This window comes from Vulpes lagopus, chromosome 2 (assembly GCF_018345385.1).
Source record: "Vulpes lagopus strain Blue_001 chromosome 2, ASM1834538v1, whole genome shotgun sequence".
Taxonomy (NCBI): domain Eukaryota; kingdom Metazoa; phylum Chordata; class Mammalia; order Carnivora; family Canidae; genus Vulpes; species Vulpes lagopus.
Window position 1 is genome coordinate 38,841,869 of NC_054825.1, and position 22,513 is coordinate 38,864,381.

At 51.2% G+C, this 22,513-nt stretch overlaps 2 protein-coding genes and 1 long non-coding RNA gene across 4 annotated transcripts in view; 1 reads left to right on the forward strand and 2 right to left on the reverse strand.

Moving 5' to 3' along the window:
* The first annotated feature begins 1,246 nt into the window (after positions 1-1,246).
* RASSF4 (Ras association domain family member 4) overlaps positions 1,247-22,513 on the forward strand; it is a 33,303-nt gene continuing 12,036 nt past the window's right edge. Inside the window, exons 1-3 of one of the 2 annotated variants that reach the window (XM_041739075.1) lie at positions 1,247-1,937; positions 12,914-13,010; positions 15,214-15,289. In XM_041739075.1, the coding sequence (XP_041595009.1) occupies positions 1,769-1,937; positions 12,914-13,010; positions 15,214-15,289 (342 nt within the window). In that variant the 5' untranslated portion in view covers positions 1,247-1,768. The remainder of the gene's footprint in view (positions 1,938-12,913; positions 13,011-15,213; positions 15,290-22,513) is intronic. The other variant, XM_041739068.1, reaches the window with a different exon arrangement.
* On the reverse strand, positions 12,335-17,979 carry LOC121481624. The gene is made up of 3 exons (XR_005985328.1): positions 16,417-17,979; positions 13,643-14,845; positions 12,335-12,929 (listed from the first exon to the last, which is right to left on the reverse strand). It is a non-coding gene; the product is annotated as an uncharacterized LOC121481624 (long non-coding RNA).
* DEPP1 (DEPP1 autophagy regulator) lies at positions 20,251-21,723 on the reverse strand. The gene is made up of 2 exons (XM_041739128.1): positions 21,515-21,723; positions 20,251-20,934 (listed from the first exon to the last, which is right to left on the reverse strand). The coding sequence occupies exon 2, from the start codon at positions 20,905-20,907 to the stop codon at positions 20,281-20,283; it is 627 nt and encodes a 208-aa protein (XP_041595062.1). The 5' UTR covers positions 20,908-20,934; positions 21,515-21,723; the 3' UTR covers positions 20,251-20,280.

Below are 22,513 nucleotides of genomic sequence, written 5' to 3' on the forward strand. Positions count from 1 at the left end.
CCTTCCACCAGGAAAGCAAAAGTTGACTTCATCCCCACCCCCAGCACACTTTTCCCTGTCTCTTCACTCCAAAGTGGGTCATCTGGTCCTTCTAGCTTCAAAGGAAACTGGGAAAGCCATGAAAAGGATTATCAAGATTGACTGTGATGGCGGCTTTCAAACTTTTTGACCATAGCCCACAGTGACAAACACATTTCATGTCAGCCTAATGCACGTAACTGAAATATAAATAATGCAAACAAAAATTTCATAAGACATAACTTATATTTACTTTGTGTGCTGTAAACTGATATTTTCTCTTCCATTTTTAAAAATACAAGTTGCATCATCTACTAAATTAATTTCATGACCCACTTTTGGGTTGTTCCAAGTGCCGTATGAAAAAAATGCAGCTGGTCATGATCCATCACTAGGGGCTGGCATGGCGCTACTCCAAACAAGTTACTGGCTCTCTCTCTTTCTCAACTTTTTTCCCTTTATTTTTTTCTAAAGATTTTATTTATTTATTTGAGAGAGAATGAGACTGAGCAGGGGAGAGGATCAGAGGGAGATGGAGAAGCAGACTCCCCGCTTAGCTGGGAGCCCAACTCAGGGCGCTATCCCAGGATCCCGAGATCATGACCCGAACCTAAGGCAGGTGCTTAACTGACTGAGCCACCCAGGCACCCCAGCTTTTTTCCTTTTCTGTTCCTTCTTTCCTCTCTTTTTTCCAAAAAAGAAAATGGATAATGGATTGGAAACAAACAATATCCACAACACCCACTGTAAGTGAACTGGAGACCAAATACAGTCTCATTGAATACTGAAGGAAAAGGTGATCCTCCTTCTGAGGACCCTGATGATGGACACTCATGTTCCATGCATGAAAACACCCATTCCCTGGGGTTGTGGAGGGGATCCTGTGGGGTCTCTGACATGTTGCACTAGCACAGTGCATGACACACAGTAGGAGTGCAAGGCACATCAGGTTGCTTCCTCAAACGCAATCATCACTCCAGGCTAGCCCCAGTCCTGGTCATTCCATCACCATCAACTAGATCAGAGAGAATGACTCATTCTCAAGTGCTGGAAAGCCCCAGGGAACTAGTATGTTACCCTGGAGCTATGCTTATTTATCCTATTGAGCATAGGCTGAATACTCAGAGGTTAAGGGCTATGTTGAATTTTGCCCATTGTTTTTTAAAAACTCAAAGAAGAACCAGTTATTGGCTTCTGCTTTGATGACCAGACCTTTGGGTTGTGCAGAAGTGGGGGTCCCTGATCCCAAGGAAGCCCGGAGCTGGCCAAGGATGGGGCATTCTCCACAGATTCATGCAAAGTTGAAGAATCTCTGGTCATCTTTAGCGTCCTCATTTTTGCAGGTGGGGAAACTGAGGCCCAGAGCAATTGTACCATGGCAAGGTCATGCAGGAAATAGATAGCAGAGCCCAATCTCTTGACCCCAAATCCTGCAGCCTCGACAGCAACGATTAGCACAGCCCCTCTCCTCTCAAGAGGGCTCCGGAGACCCATGAACTCAAATCCCAGGCTGATTTTACTTGCCATTTTCTAAAAGGTATGTCTCGAGTTCTAAAATGCCCATCTGCTTCTACAAAGATCAAGAATCACAGATCAAATGACACTAAAACGATTTGTGTTGAGAGTAGAGGAGAAGAGGTCTGGAGGTCAGGACTAGGGATGGTGACGCAACACTAACCGCGAAGGTCTCCCTCAGCCCCGCCCCCACCCCACCCAGCCCCGTCAGCCCCGTCAGCCCCGTGGCCCAGAAATGCTGCACGGTCCTGAGGCCTGCGGGTCCGTCCTCTGCTCCGGGCGCAGGGAGGTCCCCCTTCAGCGGGCGGGGCGGGGCAGAGACGCTGATGTTCTCTTTACCAGCGGACCCGAGCTCCTAAACGGGGTCGAGGAAAGGAAAGATGACGAAGCTCTGGCTGTCACTGGTAACGTCGTCCCCCGCTCGCACCGGCGAGTCTGGCGCCACGCACGAGCCTTTGCTGGAAGCCCGAGGGTCTTGGTCCCGCGGAGGCCCCGGAGACCGCCCACACCCGGGCCTCCCCGCGGAGCGTCCCCTGCGAGCGTCCCCTGCGCCCTCGTCGCGGTGCGGGGTCACCCCTCGCGCGGCCTCCGCGCCGTTCCCGCCGCCCCAGCGCACCGCCAGGCCCACCCTCCGGGGCAGATGGGGCGGGGCGGGGCAGATGGGGCGGGGCAGACGGGGCGGGGCGGGGCAGATGGGGCGGGCCATCGGCCAGCGCCGGGAGAAGGGCGGGGCGGGCCCAAGGGCGGGGCGGGGCGAGGGGCGGGGCGAGGGGCGGGGCGAGGGGCGGGGCGGGGCGGGCCCCACGCGCCCGGCCCCTGGGACTCGGGGCTTCAGGCGCTGCAGACCGGGCTCGGGTGCCGCGCGGCGAGGGCGCGGCGCGGGCAGCGGCTTCCGGACTGCGCGATGGGCCGAGGGTGAGTGATGCACAGGCCGGAGTGGGGGGCCGCGGAGCACTGCCCCCGAGCCCGCCCGCAGCCGTGGGCTCTGGAGCCTGGGCACCGGGGCCCCTTCCCTGCCCCCCTGCCCGCCTGGCGCAGCCCCGGCCTCAGGCCCATTCCTGAGAGTGGGCGCTGCGCCAGGCACCTTCTCCAGGGAAAAGGCACTACGGGGACTCAAACCCGGGCACCGTAGGTGAGAGGGGCCGCAGGCTACACCTTGGCTCACCTCGTCTCTTCTCTTAGGCAGTATCCTAGGAGCATTGATCTTAGTTGAGGCGGGAGAGGCTCAAAGAGGCTCCGGCACAACTCTCAGATTTCACAGAAGGAAAACCGGCGCCCGCCGAGATAATAGCAGAAGGAGGGGCTTGCCTCACCGGCTATTGATAGAAGATTTGCCTGGTTCTCCCACCTGTGCAAAGGGCCTTAGCACAAGATGGCACCCACCTCTCACAGCCCTAATACTTTCATTATCCCCATTTTCAGACGAGAAAACAGGCTTACAGAGTTATAGAGTTGCCCTGTTTCAGCCAGATGAGTCAGTGAGGGAGTCAGGATTTGAACTTAGACTTTCTGGTGCCAGGTCTCATTCATTTCACCCCTTGACTTCAGAGCTCACCCTGCCAGCCATCCTGCTCTCCCCCACCACACGCTCCTGACTGATTCTGGAGAGATGCTACAGTGTTTTTACAGTCTGACACAGGCCTGGGGGAGGGAGGGCCTCCTCCCTCCCAGCCCCTCCCTCCCACCACCCTCAGTGCAAGGCCAGTGCTAGCTGCTGTTTTCTTAAAACACTGTAAGGAGATCTTTAGTAACCTTGCTTCATAAGCAAATTAAATAAAGTTGCAGTAAATGGGGCTGAGAATCTGGAATTTGAACCCAAGCAGGTTAGACTTCAAAGCCACATGCTTGCACTGGCAGGAGAAACCCTTGCTAGCTTCTCTGTAGTTTGCTAAGGGTACAATCAAGCTTTGTTGCCAGTAGCTGTGATGAAAAAACAAAAACAAGCAAACAAACAGAAAACTGCAATGAATTGGTAGAACTAACAGGTGAATGCAGGTCTGCCTTCCACCTGCTCCCCTGTATAATTCCTGAGCAGCTGCCACCAGGGTCAGAAGTGCTGGAGGAAGGAAGCAGGGAGGAAGAGACTGGGGAAGGGAGAGGAGAGGAAGGAGGAGGAGAACACATTAAAATGGAACACGTGAAATTTAGGTTAAAAAAAATTCTGGCTGGAAGTTGTAATGGCATGTGTTTCAGCACGTTGTCAGTGGTGAAGTGTATTTCCCGTAGTTCTTGTCATAATTCTCTCTGTGTGTGGTGCGGGTGGTTCCAGACTTGACAGTGAAAGTGAGGTTGAGGCCACCTGTTAGAGAGCCCCTGTGAAAATGGGAAGGAAGGCCCTGTTTCCACCCTGAGACTCTGGTGGGTAGCCTGGAGGTGGAGAAACAGTGAAAGTCCAGGGTCCCCCTCGGTCTGGGTCAGCTGGACAGTGACAAACAACGTGAGCAGAACTCAGCCTGTCACAGTGCAGATCCTGTAAATGCAAAGCCTCACGGGAAGACTCTGACCAGGAGGTCAGCCAGAAGGCACTCTGGCCTAGGCCCCTGGGGACCTGGGCCCTGGCTTTGAGAGTAAACTCAGCCATATGTCCTTGCTCATGGTCACTCCAGCTGGGGAGATGGCCCTTTTCTGTGAGTCTCACATCCCCATATCCCGCTATCCCTTCTGACCTCCCCACCTTGTGACCTATTATGGGAGCTTTGATTTATTTTTTTAAGATGTTATTATTTATTCCCAAGAGACACACAGAGAGAGGCAAGAGACATAGAGGGAGAAGGAGGCTCCTTGCAGGGAGCCCGATGCGGGACTCGACCCTACGACCCCAGGATCATGACCCGAGCCAGAGACAGATGCTCAGCCACTGAGTCACTTAGGCATCCCAGGAGCTTCAGTTTATTGTGGGTGAACTCCATATGAGACCCATGTTACAGCAGCCAGCAATTTACCAAATGAGGAATCTGAGGTTCAGAGAGAGAAAGGGACTTTGCTTAAGGTCACACAGCAGAAGAATCAGGGAGCAGAGCTGTAAGTCCGGAGCCTTGGAGAAGCTGGGTTGTCATCTGGTCACAGAGAACTTTGAAGGAAATATTTTGGAACTGTTTTAAAGTAAATTAAGATCAGATAGGAAGTGGCTGCTGCTTTTGTGAAAGGGGAACTTGCAGTTTGCTCCGTTTTCTTTTCTGGCTGTCTGACCTTCTTCCCCAGGAGGCACTACTGAGGCAGAGATTTGGAACCCTTTCCCCTTGCCCTGCCTGTCTTTGGGAGGTGGGAGCAGGGAGGTCGTGCAGCCTCATAGCTACAGAGCCAAGGAGAGCCCTAAAGACACTCTGGGCCAGCAGCCAGTACAATCCCTGCTAAATTGAGGCCCAAGGGATGGCACAACATGCTGAAGTCACACACCAGGTGGATGCTGCAACAAAATCCACACCCAGACTTCTCTCTGGGATGCCCTTTTGCCTCCTCCATCTCACTGTGATACGTTCCAGCAGAAATTCTTAACCTGGGATCTGAGGATCCAGGGATATGTGCACAGGAGCTTCTTGAGGCCCCTGCAGAGGTGTGCAGATTTGATATGTACATACTTGCACATTCATGCACATATGTAAATTTTCCTGGGGAGTGTGTGTTACACTTTAAAGAGATTCCAAAGGGCTCTGTGGCCAAAAAGATTTAGAGCCACACTACGTCTCACAGAAAACCACTACCAGCAAGTCAAGCACTTGGCATACAGGCCTGGTACAGTGGACAGCAGAAGTGGGGGCAGCCACAGAGAGCACCTGGCACAGCTCTGCAGCATCTGGCATGGAGCACCAGGAGGGCTTGCCCCCAGACCACCCCTACCTCAGGATATTGGTCAGTCTGAGCACCTGTTGGGCCCAAAAAGCATGGCTGAGAGGATTCCCCTTTGCACAGATCCCCCTCTTCCACAGATGAGAGGTGAGCCTGGTTTGGGCAAGAGGGCCCCCCCGGCCCAAGGGGTATCTGAGAGAGGGAGCAGAAGGACAGGAAATGTCTTTCTGGCCTCAGGTTGCCATGCCTTGAAAGCAAGAGCAAAAACCAGAAATCCTCCCACAGGGGCCTGGGTGAGGTGCTGCCTTCGAGCTCAGGCTGAGAAGAAGATGCCAGGAAAGCCAGCCTGCTCCAATGCAGATGGCCAAGCTCTTCTGAGGACAGGCAACAGTGTTGGGGAGGCCCTGTGGATAGGACCCCAGGACCACGGAGGTGGGGAGTATGCAGTCAAGGTGAGCTAGGGTCCATGAGCCAGCCCAGAAGGCAGTGAGTGAAGGTGGCTAGCAGCGGTGTGGCCACCTCTCCTGCTTTCCCTCTGCCACCATCACCTCCATCTGGACTGTGCAGTGTCCTCCGGGTTCTCCTTCCTAGTCGGGCAGGAAGGGGTGTGGCTGACCCAGAGGGCAGATGGTGGTGGCTCTTGGAACTGGAGGGGGGGCAGGGACAGCAGTGTGGAGGGGCAGAGGGAACAGCTGTTGAGTCCCTGCCAGCCATCCACATCCCCACAACTAGCTTTCTCAGCAAAAATGTGTTTCTAAGTGTCAGCCTGTTCCAGTCAGGCCTCCTCTCAGAGGCAGCTGGTAGCAGCAGCAGGCACAGCAGGTCCTTCCCTGGCCCGGCTCCTGCCATTTGCTGGCTGACAGGTGCTTGGGAGGGGGGTGGGTGGGGGTGGGATGGGGCGTTGCTTGTAATGCTCCTTGTTTTCAATGCCTCCCCCCTCCCTGCCCAGCTGCCCTTTGGAGATCGTGGTCCTGGGCTGCTGAACAGGGAACTTAGTCTTCTCAGGAATGCAAGGCAGTGTCCCTCCCTGCACCTGCTGCCTCTCTCTGAGCCTCCTGCCTCCTTTAATTCTGATTGCAGCCTGGGCTCGATGCTCCCAGCTGCGCCCCACACCTCTGTCCTCCTTTCATTTGCTTCTCTCATCACTTTATTTACACGTTTGATTTTAATCATGCCTAAGGAAGAAGATAGGAATCCTAAAGTATTAGAACAGAGGTTACCAAGCCCTCAAATCTCGCAGACATCCCCAGAACATTTTAATGTGGATATTGATGCATTTGCCAATTTTGCCAAGTTAGGAAAATGACCACCTATTTTTGTCATCATTTTATGAAAAAAGACATTTTAAGAGGAAAAAGTAGGCACCACAGCTTCTCAAAAGAAAAAGCTCTCAGATCCGCTCAGTTTGCCTTCTTGAAAATCCCACTTCCCTAGCCTTTTTCTCCTTTCCCCCTGGGGCCAGCAGGAATTGGGCTGGAGTGGTGACTGAAGAGCCACAAAGCTGCTTTCTTTTGTGATCACGGGCTCCATGACCACGAACAAGGAAAAGATGGGCCAAGCCTAGCAGTTAAAGGCTTCCCTGTCCTTTGTCCCAAATCAAAGGCCAGGAACAATAGCAGGGGCAGGCTACAGTGCCAGCTGTCCTCAGCAGCCCCTCTGCATAGGTGGTAGAGCAGCCACTGATGTGGAAAGCAAAAACAGTTCACTGCCTGTTCATTGGGGACAGGTAACCATGGCTGGCACATCGCCCTGGGGCTCCTTCTCTGGAGACAAGGAGCCCTGGCTGCAGTCTCAGTGCTCTGGTCAGGAACAGAGCCTCCTGCAGCCCTGGGAGAAAAAGTGGAGGCCTGAGCTGTGTGTGCTGGGGCCTGGAGGGAGGGGAGCAGGCCAGGACGGAGGGCTGGCCTCCCAGAGCCAAAGAGCTTGGCCTGCTCAGCTGCATCTGTCCCTCTGGTTGTTCAGCTGCACCTGGGTAGCTGTCCGGTTTCAGCCTGTCCTCTCCCCGAATCCCGCTTAAACCAAAGTAGCCTTGTTTTAATCTGTGCATTGGGCTTCTGTCTTTAAAAACAAGATTATGATTTTTATTAAAGGTTGAACATCACTCCGTTAGAGATTCTCCAAGGCCCTGTCCAGGATCCAAGGAGAGTGAAGGTTGAAGGAGCAGTTTCAGGAACATGGTGTGAACAGAGAGGAATCTATGTTTGCTTTCTTCCTGGGCGCAGGGGGGTGTCTCTCTCTTGTTCTCTCTGTCTCTGTGTCTGTCTCTCTCTTTCTCTCATTCAGCAGTTATCTCTAGGGAGCCCCGGAGGTGCACATGTACCTCACTTTAGAACTCTAAAGACATAAGGATTATCAAGATGAATGAAAATCATCTCAGAGTTCAGTCTGGTAAAGGAGGCATGAATACACAATGTTCATACTTGGAGTAGAATTCTGTGAGTGACCCCCAGGTGAGCTCTGGAACTCAGAGAGGTAGAGATGTTGTCTACCTGGTGTGGAAGGATGGATGTACATGGGAGAATCAGAGAGGCAGATGATGAACATCAAGAAACATAGGAATATGTGCTTCTCTCAAAGAAGAGGCTGTTTTTCCAGGGGGCCCAGCTTCCTACCGCATCGGGCTCAGACCCAGTCTAGCAAGTTGGAAGAGACCCCCTTTTGTGAAGCAGCTTCTTCATTGCCTTCCTGCAGCCTTGCTTACTCACCTCCTGCCCTCCGCAGGGTGGTATGCCCCATTATCTGTCCCTGCCAAGCTAAACTATTTACCCTCTGGGCCACCTTCCCTTTTCTCCTTTCACTTGACCATATATGATTCCAGATTGTTGTTTTCCTCCTGACCCCTTCTCCCAGCTGATGCCATTTAACTCCAGCTGGAGCCACTCAGCATGTTGTTCATGTCCTTCTAAAAAGCAGATTCTGGAAGGTCAGTGCAGGGAAGGTCTCATGTGTTACTCATGTGTTACTTAGTACTGTGCTTTGCAAGTAATATTATCCAGAGTCCTAGGCAAAGCCTTGGATGGGGCTCCCCACCACCTATCTCACTGTCAACCCAAGCAGCCCCTTCTAATCTGATTTGCACAGATATTCAATTTGAACAAAGAGTTCTACAGTTGAGAAAATTGGAGATCAATATTCCCATTGTACAGATGGGAAAATGAAGGCACAGAGAGGAAAAGACAGTCAACTGAAGCCATGAGGGTCTGTTTAGCAGCCTGTGGCCCAGAGCTCTTTAGGAAGCATATTAATAACTAATCACTGAGAGACTTATAGAGGTTCCACTTTGAAGTATTCCTACTAAATAGAGCAAAATTGGCATGTTCCCCACATGCTATGGGAGAATCAAAGTATTGTAAATTGAGTCCTGTGGTGAGTCAGAAGTCACACACTGGACCCCAACAAGGCTATCTGTCTTGCAAGTATGTTTTGTCTGGCTACATTTTATTTTTAACTATAATTTTTTTAATTAAATAATTTACTGCATTAGGATAGTCCAGGCTATGCTGCAGTAACAAGTCCCTGAGACACCAGCAGCTTTTCCCAGCATGGGTTTATTTGTCTTTCCCAGTCGATATCCACAGTAGGTCGGCAGAGGACTCTAGTCCACAGAGGAACCTAGGCTGACTATCTGGAAGCTGCAGCAATTGGGACATGTGCCTTTCTGGATCACCATGGCAGAGAACAAGGTTACACGCTGCTCAAATACACCAACCTGAGAGTGACACCCAACACTTCTTGTGTGTAAAATGTGACATATTAGTCATGTGGCCCGACAGGGAGCTAAGTGATGTGAGTGGGGGAACACGGGGTTCCAGGGACAATCAATGTCTCGGCCACAGTGTCCGACTTTAAATAGTGAAATAGAGCCCATACAAATCCAGATTTATGACTGTTCATGAAACAGCAGAAAAGCTGACCGTCCAGAGAAGGAATATGTCCCCCAGTTCCCCAGGGACTCCACTGACTAGTGCCTCAGCTTAGTCACTTCCCTGACCCCCGGAGACTTTTACATGTTTTATTCCAGCTAGATAGGCACAAGTGTGGGAAAATTGACTTTGGAGGATCCCATGAGGCTTCTCAAATTCATCCAATAACTTAACAGTCATCTATGGACCTCCTGCTGTGTATAAGGCTCAGGGTTGGGACTGGAAACAAGAGGTGAGCCGGAAAAGTACTGTTCCTCGTGTGGAGGCCTGCAGCTTCACCCTCACACCGCCCGCCTCCCTACTCTCCTACCCTCCTATCAGCTCCCTCATACCCAGGTCAGGTCCTGCAGACCCAGCACAGCCAGGAGCCCAGAGCAGGTGCTGGACTGGAAGGAGCCTCTCCCGATACTGGAGGAGGTAGCTGCTCTGGCAAGGGTTTCCTGGTGGAGCTAGCATCAGAGTATAGGACAAGGAGGAGGCTGTTTTCTGTCCAGAAAACAGCAACCGTAGAGACCCAAAAGGAGGACAAAGTGGCAAGCCTGTTAGGAGAAATAGGGGCAGCTCCGAGAGGCTCGAAGTCAGAGCAGGAAGTGAGGAGGAGTGGGAGAGAAGCTGGCTACAGAGAGAAAAAAAATAACATCTGCTGTTACTTCTGGGTAAACACAGCCCTTCCCACAATGAGCCTGTGTAAAGCCAGACACAGTTGTGCCATGGACGCACAGAAGCAGTGTTGCAAGGGAAACCCAGGTACTTTTCTTGGGCTGAAGCCAGCTCTGCATGGAAGTGTTTGAGGAACTAGCCAAAGAGGGAGTCTGGCAGATCACTTTTTCCCCCTGGAGCCTGAGGAGCTAAGGAACTGAAACTCGATTTTGAAATCCTGCTGCCTGACAGTGAGGCCCCACTCTAGGGCCCCTGTGGCACATAGTCCTGTGCCCTGTAGCTATAGGGCTGTATTACTGCAGCTGCATCTGGGGGCCTGACCACCCTCTAGGCCATGTCTTGCCTCACTCTAGACCCAGGCAAATCGGAGGTATTTATAGGATGATTCTGAGGTCACTGAGAAGCCCACCTCCCTTAGTTCATTCCTCTTCTCCATGTTTTCCTGCTTCCAGAAGCAAATGCTTATTCAGGCCTGATGCCATCGTGGAAGGCAGGCTTGTCTTATTCGTGGGTGGTTTGAGACAAGCTGGAAGAGAGGGTGCTCAGCTGGTCATAGTCAGGGCCCACGGGGACGCTCTGAGGACACTAATACCACAGCAGTTGAATCTGACCTGGAGCCCCCAGGAATATCTGCACACACATGGTGGTGGGGAAGACCTGACTGGGCCAGGTTCATTGTGAATGACAAGCTGTGGATCATGTCTGTGACAGTTCTCAATATGATGGAATCCCTCAGAGTCTTAGCCACCACTTGAGAGGAGAGATGAGGCCAAGATTGGGGTAAGGGGGGTGGAGAGAGAGAGAGAAGCTGTGGCTCACTGCCCAACGCACAGCATGCCTCAAGAAGAGAGTTCTTGGTCAGAGTAAGTTGGAGAGAGAGAGAAGCTGAGATCTGTGCAGAAGATGGCCATAGGCACTAGTGCATTTCCCTGGAAGGGTTTGAGAAACTCCACAAAGATTTCCAGGCTGTGAATTCATAGTTTCATGTGTGAATCGAGTAGCAATCCTCTAGGGAAGAGACCACCACATTGCATAGATAAGAAAAAGAAGGCTGGAGGGTTTAAGGCACTGTGCAAGACCAATATAGGGAAGAGGTTCAGAGACCAGAATCTTTTTTTTTTTTTCTTTATTGGAGTTCAATTTGCCAACATTTAGCATAACACCCAGTGCTCATCCCACCAAGTGGCCCCCTCAGTGCCCATCACCCAGTCACCCCAACCCCCTGCCCACCTCCCCTTCCACTACCCCTTGTTCATTTCCCACAGTTAGGTGTCTTTCATGTTTTGTCACCCTCACTGATATTTTCACTCAGTTTCTCTCCTTTCCCTTTATTCCCTTTCACTATTATTTATATTCCCTAAATGAATGAGAACATACAATGTTTGTCCTTTTCCGATTGACTTATTTCACTCAGCATAATGCCCTCCAGTTCCATCCACAGTGAAGCAAATGGTGGGTATTTGTCGTTTCTAATGGCTGAGGAATATTCCATTGTATACATAGACCACATCTTGTTTATCCATTCATCTTTCGATGGACACCGCGGCTCCTTCCACAGTTTGGCTATTGTGGACATTGCTGCTAGAAACATCGGGGTGCAGGTGTCCCGGCGTTTCATTGCATCTGTATCTTTGGGGTAAATCCCCAGCAGTGCAATTGCTGGGTCGTAGGGCAGGTCTATTTTTAACTCTTTGAGGAACCTCCACACAGTAGTCCAGAGTGGCTGCACCAGTTCACATTCCCACCAACAGTGCAAGAGGGTTCCCCTTTCTCCACATCCTCTCCAACATTTGTTGTTTCCTGCCTTGTTAATTTTCCCCATTCTCACTGGTGTGAGGTGGTATCTCATTGTGGTTTTGATTTGTATTTCCCTGATGGCCAGGGATGCGGAGCATTTTCTCATGTGCTTGTTGGCGATGTCCATGTCTTCCTCTGTGAGATTTCTCTTCATGGCTTTTGCCCATTTCATGATTGGATTGTTTGTTTCTTTGGTGTTGAGTTTCGTAAGTTCTTTATAGATCTTGGATACTGGCCCTTTATCTGATATGTCATTTGCAAATACCTTCTCCCATTCTGTAGGTTGTCTTTTAGTTTTGTTGACTGTTTCTTTTGCTGTGCAGAACCTTTTTATCTTGATGAAGTCCCAATAATTCATTTTTGCTTTTGTTTCTCTTGCCTTCATGGATGTATCTTGCAAGAAGTTGCTGTGGCCAAGTTCAAAAAGGGTGTTGCCTGTGTTCTCCTCTAGGATTTTGATGGAATCTTGTCAGAGACCAGAATCTAAGACCTAAAGGCTTGTGTTCACATAGTGACTTTGCCGCTGATTCGCTAAGAATCTTGGTCAAAGTATTCAACCTCTGTCCCAGTTTTCTCATCCATAAAATGGGACTAGGATGGTGCTTACCTCGTGCTGTTGTTGTTAAGAGGTAATAAGATAATTCAGAGAGAATGCTCAATGCAGTCTCCAACACATAGTGACCACAGTACCAATGAGCCCATCACTAGGAGCCCATCACTAGTCAGATGTGCCGACTCCAAAGGCACTGATGGGGCCACCAGCCTGGGCTCAGTGGGAATGGTGGAGAAAGGCCCAGAGTGCTTTGGGGGTTGGGAGGCAGAAACCATTATTCAGGGTTTCCTGGCTGGGGGAAGAGAGCCTGTGTCTGAAACATTTACAAGATTGATCCAGATCTCCAGGGCTTATGAGATTCTGGGAGGGGGGCTGATAGGGCTGGTACTGGGTACCAGTTGGCACTTCAGTTCTCACCCTCTCCCCTCCTCCAGGGGAGCTTGACTGCCCCAGGTGGGTATGGGGCCCATTAATTCCTCTGAGCCTGGTCTTTCAGCTGTGGCCACCTTCTGCCAAGGAGTGGAGGGAGAAGGGGCGTAGGTGGGTTGGGAGGTGGCAGGTAAGGCTGAAGCCACAGGCCGGCACACCAGGGCTCTGGGTACTGCACTGGCTAGTGCTTCTCCAGGCTCACCTGTCTGTCAATCCATCCTCCTCTTCCCAGCAGGTAACTTCCCAGTCTGCAGGCAAGAAGGGAAGATGAAGGAAGATTGTCCACCCAGTTCTCATGTCCCCATCAGTGACAGCAAGTCCATCCTGAAGTAAGCCTTTGTATACAGGGAGGGGATCTTCTTGTGGCCACTCCCCGCCATGGACAGACTTTGGGTGGCTTCAGGACACCTTTCATAGATATGACGATGTGCCTGCCCCAGGGACAGTGATGGAGGCACTTCTTTTTGAAGCCTGTCTCCTTGGAGATCAAGGATCTCTTTGGGGTGTGGGTTTGACCCCTGCCTCCCCAGGCCCACAAAGACAGGAAAGTATGGCAATGCCTGCTGTGACTCTGCACAGATGGCATTTAATTTATTCAAAAACTAGAGCAATTCTAACATTTTTATTGTGTTAAACAGTTCAGGGTTTTGGGAAAAAAAGAAAAACCTCAAAATAGGGTTAGAGTTTTTACCGAAAAGTATTTTATTGACATAATGATTTTCAGCTTTGCTGAAATTTATTTTGTTAATTTTTCTTAATTCTTAATTACTATTTGTTATTAATATTTTAATTTATTTACTCTGTTTTACTATTAAAATGTTTGGAATACTTTTTCAAACTTATTTCTGAACTAAAGAAAAGTATATTTTTTATTTTATCTTGCTTTTCGAGTCCTGAATCCAAATCTTGTATAAACTTGGCAGCTCCTATCTGCCACCTTGAGGACAAGCCAGCCTCCTACCTTTTGCTGACCTCTTTCCTGGGACCTCCTAGTGGAGACCTGAGAAAACAGACAGCATTTTGTTCACAGTACTGCCCATACCATCATTTTCCTTGTTTAAATTTTATAGTAAGAATAATGTTAAACATAACTTTGGAAAAGTCATAATAATAACCATAACATGATTACGTACTTGTAAGTATGTAAATGCTGAACATAAACTTGTTAGGACATATATATGTTTATGTTCAGCATTTACATACTTACAAGCACTACAAACATGCGACCTTGAGTCATGCTTTGTTAATGCCATAATATTCATTGAATCACAAGTGAACCACTTCCCCTGTCAGTTGCCATCATCCCCACATTGGGCAGCACACCAGAGCACCACCAGCAGGTTTTGCTCATCTATACCCTGGGTGGCTCCAGTGAAGGCCCTGCCTGAAGAGGTTCTAGAGCAGCACTGTCTAGAAAGGGAGCCATGAGTCCCTATGGCTGCCAAGCACATGACTTATGGTTGGAGAAGTGTGGTTAATATATAAATATTTTGAAGAATTTATTTATTTTGAGAGAGAGAGAGAGGGAGAGAGAGAGAGAGACAGCACAAGCAGTGTGAAGGGGCAGAGAGAGAGGAAGAGCAGACTCCCTGCAGAGCAGGGAGCCCGATTTGGGGCTTGATCCCAAGACCCCAAGACCCTGGGATCATGACCTGAGCTGAAGGCAGATGCTTAATTGATTGAGCCACTCAGGTACCCGAGGTGTAGTTAATATAAAAGGAAGGTAGCAAACACTTATTGCAAAATAAAATAATGAACAAGGTCTCATTAATATTTTTTATATTGATTACCTGTGGACATGATAATATCTTAAATATATTGTGCCATAAAACAAAATGCATTATGAAAACTAATCTCACCTGTTTTGTTTTCCTATGTAAGATGACTGCTATAAGTTTTAAAATTACACATGTGGCTCAAATTTCTTATCTATTGGACCATACTTCCCTGCAAAACCCCGCTTGGGTGCAGGGACTGTCTTCTCTTTGCCATGGCCTCCGTTTATTCTGGGAAGAAGGCATCTGGACAGAGTGGCCTCCCTCAGACCGTCAGGATCTTCTCTCATAGCTGTCAACTTCATCTCTTGTTCAGACGTCTATAAAGTCGGGATGAGGAAAAGGCAGCACCCCTCAGGGTGCCCCCAGAGCAGCTACACCAGGCCCTTCTAGGAAGTAAGATGGGGGAAAAAGCAAGAGTCTTTAAAGTGCTAATAATCCAATCTCAGTGGATTTATTGAGGAAGTGACTCAGAAGTAAAGGGCAGGGAGACTGTCAGGAACTCATCCGTGATAGTGAAAGTGTACAAACACAATTTGCACAATTATGTGGGCCATCTGTGAGTTTCTCTTCTTCCTCTTTCCATCCCTAAACCTTCCACAAGGGCTGACATGTGAAACCTCTAGAAAACTGAAAAGCATGTGTCTGATGGCAGAGTCTAGGCTGTAAACTGATTATGTGTGGCTGGTAGGACATGTATCCTTATGCTCGAAAGGCCTGCCATGGCCCAAGATTATGTGTGTCTTTATCTTTTTAGGTCGGAGCTCTTAAGCTTGCTAAAAACTTACAACTGCTACCATGAGGGCAGAAGCTTTCAGCTAAGACACAGAGAGGTATGCCTTGTTTCTCTTCTTTATTCACAGGCCACCGTCTATCCTGGTTTGCTGAAGATGGGTCTGGTTTATACATGCTAAGTACTCCAGGGCCACTATTCAGACCATCCCCTTCACTCAGAAATATCCCAGTTTGGATGATGAATCATGAGGTCACTCATCTTCTGAACTAGGGACCAGGTTACCAGCAGCCCAAGGATGTCTCCTTGGAGGTCCTAAAAGGGGTGCTGAGGGTCAGAGCATCCCCCTACCCCCAACCCAGCAAGAATTCAGAGCAGGTAGAAATAATCACCTGCAGGTCTTCTTCTTCCACCTAGGACTTTTGCCCAAATGAACTGCCAGGACATTGGAACTTGAAATCTTTAAGACTGCACAGCCTAGTCCCCTCTCTGCCCAGCCCACCGCATGAATAAGGAATTCAGCACAAGGCCCTGGTCTGCCCAGGTTCACAGGGCAATGAGAAGTGAAAGCAGTGTCTGTGTTTGCCAGTCAGAATAAATATCAGAGGGAAGCCTTGAAATGGAAGGGAGCTCCCCAAAGGATGCTCACAGGGGCAGGCAGGTCAGGATGTGAGAGGCAGGGCAGGCTTGGGGAGCAGAGGATGCGGGAGAGCATGTCCTGTCTGCAGATGCTGCTGCCTTTTGGGTGGAATCCATCCCTCCTGTGCAGGAACCTGGGCTCCAAACAGCCTGACTCTAATTTTTCAAAAGAAGTTAGATATCTGGAATTTCATGTGGAATTTCCCAAACCTTGAAACACCATGGTGGCTAACCAAAACATGTCTGTGGGTAAAACAAAGCCCAGGCCCGACTCTAGTCACACAGCTCAGGAGGCTGGATGCAGGGATGCTGCTGGCTGGCGATCCAGGCTGCACTGGGCTGCCAGGATGACCTGGAACAGCACAGACCTTGTACTCCACCTCCCCCAGACTTGCTCAGCCCTCTCAGGCCCATAGGCCAACCCCAACAAATTGTCCCCGCCACCCCTGTCCTGCCACACATTTCTTTCTTCAGAGCAGCTCTCTGACGCCCACTTAGCAGCCAGCTACAGCCCTGCTACTTACTGTTGCTGGCAGGGTTCTGATGCCACCGCCCTGCTACCTCTGGTTTCACTATTACTTTTCTTACCTGAGTGATGGGCTGGTTCCACGTCCCCAAGACAGGCCCAGCACAGCACCTGAGCATAGGCGTTGGGTGACTAACCAGCAGGCCTGGACCCAGGGCAGGTTGAGATTGGTCCTGAGTGCCAGCTGGGCAATTTTGACCTCTGCTGAGTTGAGGAGTTGGACTCTCTTAGGTGGTGCTGGAGGCATGCGGTGGGGTCTTCTGCCTAGACCCTGTTCCTCAGCCCTGGGCCATTCAGTGACTGACCTAAGACTTGGCAGCTCTCGACCTGTGGTCCCTGCACCAGCAGCCTCAAGGTCACCTGGGAACTGGGGAGAAATGCAAATTCTCATCGTCGTCCTGCTCCCAGGCCTGCTGAATCAGAAACTATGTTCCCAACTGTGTTTTAACAAGCCCTCCCTAGGGTTGTAATGAGGGCCAAGTTTGAGAACTGCTACTCTAAGAGTTGGCTTTGGCCCTTGGGATTCCCCAAGACAGTCCCCTCTGTAGGAACAGTTGTATGGGGAGTAGGGCTGGGAAGCCCCCAAACCCGTGCCCCCTGTGTTTGTATGTGGTGGGACAGTCCTTGTGGCAAAGTGAGAGACTCCAGAAAGGAGAAGAAGTATTCTTGACCAGCCCCCTGCGGTAAGAAGTTAACACCCCACAGATGGGGATTTTCTGGTTTCTAAGCTAAAGAAGGCGTAAGGATCTGACTTCATCTCCCTGGAGCCAGAAAGCCCCTTTCAGGAACCTACTGCAGCCTTAACAGCCAAGGGGCACCAGCCTGAGGGACTTGGCATCTTCAGGAGGTGACTGCCACCACAAAGACATTGTAGGCCTGGGCAGCACAGAGTTCTGATGGTGAGATGCATGACCGATTCCTGGACACCAAGTACCTCCGTGACCCACCCATCGCCAGGTGTTCAGGCCTCTGCGGTTCCTCCGAATGCAGACCAAGGACCCCACAGTTCAGGCTGGCCTCTCCTTGGGCACAGGAGGCCCTGAGGGCAGGGCAGCCAGGCACCAGGCACTTTGCCCCTATATTATTTATTGTAATATAGGAGCTTTGTGATGTTGAAATGGCCATTTTCCAGACAAAGAGATTGAGGCTTTCAGAGTTTAAGTCTCTCCTACACTGCAGTGAGTGGAAGATGCCAGCATGGCTCCAAGGCCTAAGCACACAAGTTTATAATACAGGGATCCAGAAGAGACCCTGCTCCCTGCTGTCACTGGGCTTCCCCCTGAGCAACTGTGGCCTGACTACTATGGTTTGGGGACACCTTCTCCACCATCTCTTCCGGGATCCATAGAACGTGGAGAGATGAAGTGCGTCAGGGAGCAGGGGCCATGCCCTGGGGCCAGGGTTTTCCTGTGAATTCTCCCCCAGCTTCCAGAGGGTGGAGGATTCCCCGTACCCCACCCCACTGGGCTTCCTCTTCTGAGGAGGCCCAGTCACTGCTTCCTTTGTCATGACCTTTGCCTTTGGGATACTTTTGCTTATATTACAATGAAGAGCATGAGCAACCTGGAGCTATCTGTGCCTTTTGAAGATAGCAAAGCATTTTAAGGAGACTGGCTTCTCGAGAGAAAAATGACCACCCGGAAATACCAGTGGGTAAATATATCACTGTGATGAAAAGTAGGACCTTCGGTGGTGCGCCCGTGTGTGGCCTCCGCTCCTCCCCCTGGTGGCCAAGAGTGCGCACCACACCCAGTCCCCATCCTTGGTCCCAGCCTCCTGCACCTCTGTTCCTCTCTGGGTGGAGAAAGTCAGGATACCCTTCCCTCTTATAATGATCCCCCTTCTTTTAACATCTGAAGGCAGGAACGATAGGCAGTTGACAGACTGCTGGCACCTGGGTGACTATTCCACAGTGGCTATGTTCCCTTGAGAGTTCCCAAGGGCTTCCCAGGCTGCCCCCTGGTCAGGGCATTGTGTTGCTTCCCTACTCCAGTGGTGAGTGAGGAGGAGACTGCTCTGCTCTGCACGAGGACTTTCTGCTAGGCTGTACTCTCCCATGGGAAGCTTGGAATAATGCCAGAAGCCCCTTCTTCATGCCCTTTATTCAGGTGCTGTTTTGTTTTTTTGTTTGTTTTTGTTTTTGCCACCTTCTGAAGTTGCCATTAGCTTCTTTGACATCAGGGGATATTAGCAGAGGAATCCAGAGCCCTGTCTGACCTCCCAAATGCAGCCGTGTGGGTATTGAGCTTGGGGGGAATTAGCCAACCTCATCCTAGTTGCCTCCTGCTGACCTGGTTTCACACAGCTTCACAGAAGAGGCGACAGTGAGGCGAGCCCAGCCCATGTGGTCACCAGCCAGCACTCCCTCCCAGGTCAGCTCTCCTCACCACCTTCTAAGGATATTCTGACTAAAGGCTGCCCCACACTTATATGCCAGCAAAGGACAGGGACCAGCAGGTTTGAGCAGACCAGAGACCCAGCAGGTTGTGGCAGACACAGGCATTCCTATGCCATGTCTCTACTCCATCTCCAAGGCCACGTGCCCATTCCTCAACCCCTGCAGGGTGTGAAGGGCATGTCCCCATTTTCCAGATAAGGAAAGTGAGTAATTACTTGTCTGTAAATGTTAAATGTATGGTTTACATTCTGCCTTCCCACAAGACACACATATAAGAGGGCAGATCAACATTTTTAAAGTGCAAAGCAATTTTAAAATAGAAAAAATAAAGAAGGAAAGGAAGAAGAAAGGAAGAAAATAGTTTGATAATTCACAGAGCAAAGAGATGAAGGAAACTGAAGCAGTCTGTGAGCTTGGCCAGGGCCCCAGCTCTGTCCTCCTCCTCTCCCCTCTGTCCCTTCCACCTTGACCAGGGTCAGCCAGCTCTGATCTGGCCCAGGAAACATGGTGATGGGTCCTCAGGCCTGATTCTTTTGCATTCTCTGATGTCTCACCTGCCTCTCTAAGAAGACCATGTCTCTTCCCTATGCCTCACCTTCATCTCCTTCCTTGCCAGACACCTCCAGGCCCTGGGGTTGGAGGACCCAGGGCTGGCCCAAACCTTAGCACATGGGAAGTGAGGCCCTGGCCACTGGACTTGCCTGAGAGCAGGGCAGCTGGAGAACAGCCCACACTTTGCCCACAGCTGAGAAGCACCCCTTGGATGGAGGAAGGGATGGGATGGTGGGGACAGGGCCACCTGGTCCAGTGTTTTGGCACCCTGCAAGCTGAGCTGGTACAGGTTCTGTTTTGGTCCTCAGCATGGGAAAAAACTCTCCCAATGACACAATAGGGCTTGTGAGTTGGAGCCACTGAGATACCCCTGGTACCCTAGTAATAGGTTCCCCCCCAAACTTAGCATGTACATTTGGGGAAACCCTATGTTTCCTCTTGGGCTGCATGAAGCACAGGCTCTGAGAGTGGAGGCCAGGAGGCTGACTCAGGAGTGCCCAGGGCCTCACTCTGAAATCCCTGTGTGGCTGAGAGCTTTGCTTCTGCCACCAATGTCATGTCCCTCCCTGCCTGTAAAGCAACCATATAAATGTGCATATAAGCATGTGTATGGGCTTATAACATGCACCCCATGATGCGTATGGGTTTTATCCCATTTACTGATCAGAATAGCCTTAGAAAGCAGGTCTGTTTAATTACCTCCATTTTACCTATGAGAAACCCAACAAACAGAAATGTTAAGTAACTTGCCCAAGGTGATCACCCAGCAAGGAACAGTAACACCACATCATGCCAGATAGGCTGTTCTCACTCTTCAGAGGAGGGATCTTGCTATGAAATGCCCAGGCAGGCAGCCTTTGCAGAAAAGTGTTTCCATCTCAGAGACCTGCCGGGGATGGTGCCTACCTCAGGGGAGGAGGGGGAGGAGGTGACACAGACCAGCATGCTCTGTACAGAAGGCTTTATTGGGGAGAGGTCAGAGTTCATGAATCACCGGGAGGTGCAAATAGAGAGTTCTGAGGGTGCTGCTGGGGCGAGGGGCCGGGGGAGAGGCTGCAGCCCCACTGAATTGCCTGGAAGCCCAGGAGCCCTGATGCCAATCCCTTGAGGGTCTCACCAGAGAGTGCTCCTGCACGCTGGCATCACAGAATCTCCCTCTGGGAGTCCCTTGGGCCTTGCCACCATCCATCTGTCTGTGTGGACCCCAGCGGTCCGCAGAGGAGCCAATCGTCCTTGGTGGGTCCCTCCTACTTGGCTGCTTTTCTTGGGAATCCCCAAAGAGCCAGTCCAGGGGGTCAGCAGTGCAATCCCTGGTTGGTGCAGGTTGCTGACCACTGAAGTGGGTAGTGATGTCTTGCAGGGACTCAGTAGGGCAGTTCTTCTTGAAGGCTTGGGCGGGCCGGAGGGTTCTGCTGGGCTGGGCCCTGGCTGTGGCCATGTCCAGCACTGAAGTGGGCTGTGCCAGCTGACAAATGGATTTCACATAGTCATCCAGGCTGGGGGAGGCTGGGGGCTCCTGCCCAGGGCCCCCGGGCAGCATCTCCTCCGAGGTCTCCTGAATCGTGGGCAGATGGGCCACAGGAAGCAGTAGCCGGGACCTCATGGCCGTCAACAAGGGGGGAGCAGCAACCTGGCGATCAACAAGAGGACCAGGGATGAGGGTCTGCCATTCTGTCACTCCTCCTGTGTTCCCTCTCTCATCTGAGGCTGCTTAGGTGAGTCAAGGGCCTGAGAGTGGAGTGAAGTCTGCAGACCCCAGCCGAGTCCTAGACTCCTGGGCCCTTCTTTCCTGCTAACACTGAAAGCCTTGTGCTGAGGGTCTATCCTCACTGTTATTGAAGGGCCTGTATAAAGAAGAGAACCTGGTCGAGCAGTTCTCTCCAGAGTCGGAGAGAACCTGGCTGTAAAGCCAGCCTCTGCTGGGCACCTGACCTGCACACCTTTGGCAAGGTCACCTCTCTAAGCCTCCCCTGACCCATCCATAAAATGGGGTTCTAAGTGCCCACTGGAAAGGGTGTTGTAGGAAATGCATCAAATACAACTCACGTGAAATTCCTCCATGAATACAAAGCCCTCAGCTGCTACTAGCACTGCTGTCAACCACACACCCTGCTCTCTAACCCCACTGAGGCCCAGTATGTCCCCACCCTCGAAGATAAACAGAACCTTTCTGTTGGATCTCTAACCAGAGGAAGGCTGCTCTCTCTCACCTGGGGATCACAGGGCTGCTGGATGAGCAGACAGTCCTTGGGAAGACCCAGAAAGCTCAGGGTGGAGGGTGCGAAGTCCAGCAGGTGGAGCCCCGCATCCAGCGTGGATATGGCTGGGAGGTGGCTAGTGAGCACTCTGGTGGGGATGACAGGCCACTGTCCGGACTGCAAGCCTCCCCGTGCTGTCTGACGAACTTAGAGGCTTGGCAGCTTCTTTTATGCTTTCCCACCAGCCGTCAGTTACTGTCACGAGGGCCAAAAATAGCAGTGAACAGGAAGGCTCTCAGAGGAAAACAGTTTGGTGGGCGGGGTTTGGCCCAGCTGCCAGCCTGGAGCTGTGGGAGGCTCTGGGGATGTTTACTCTACAGGGCAGGCGTGGCACCCCTCCTGTCATCTCAGGCCAAGGGGGAGGTCAGGGGCTCCAACAAGGAGGGACGTGGTCACTGGTAGCCAGAATCAGAGGGCCCAGAATGACTTCCTGACTTCTGGAAATGTGAGGCTGTGGGACCCACATTCAAGTTCTGCCTCTGCCTGCATGTGCTTCCCCCACCTGTATGGCGAGGGCTGCCCAGTAGCCTGGACGTCCTTCTGCTCTGCTCTCAGTTTCTTCTGATTTGAATAGAGACAGCTGCAGCCTAACAGGGCTCTCCCTCCATCCTGATGGGTCCAGGCTGAGGGACAGTGGAACAGTGGTCAGAGGGCAGCTCAGAGGCACATAATGCTGCCTCTGCAGGGACACTGGGCCTGAGTGACATCAGGCCAGCAGTCCCCCCAGCAGAGCTGATCCCTGAGCTCAGAGGCAGCAGGTCTGCTTCAGCCCCTTGCTCCAGTCCCAGAGCAATTCCTCCTGCCTCCTTCATGGAGTCTTCCTATTTTTTGAATGAACCTGCCTCAGTGTGTCTGGCCCCACTGCGCCGTGCTCCAGCTGTGGTCTCTTGTCCTGCCCCTCACAGCACTAGATGATCTCCTGACTCTCAGACACAGAACCGTGGCTGCTTG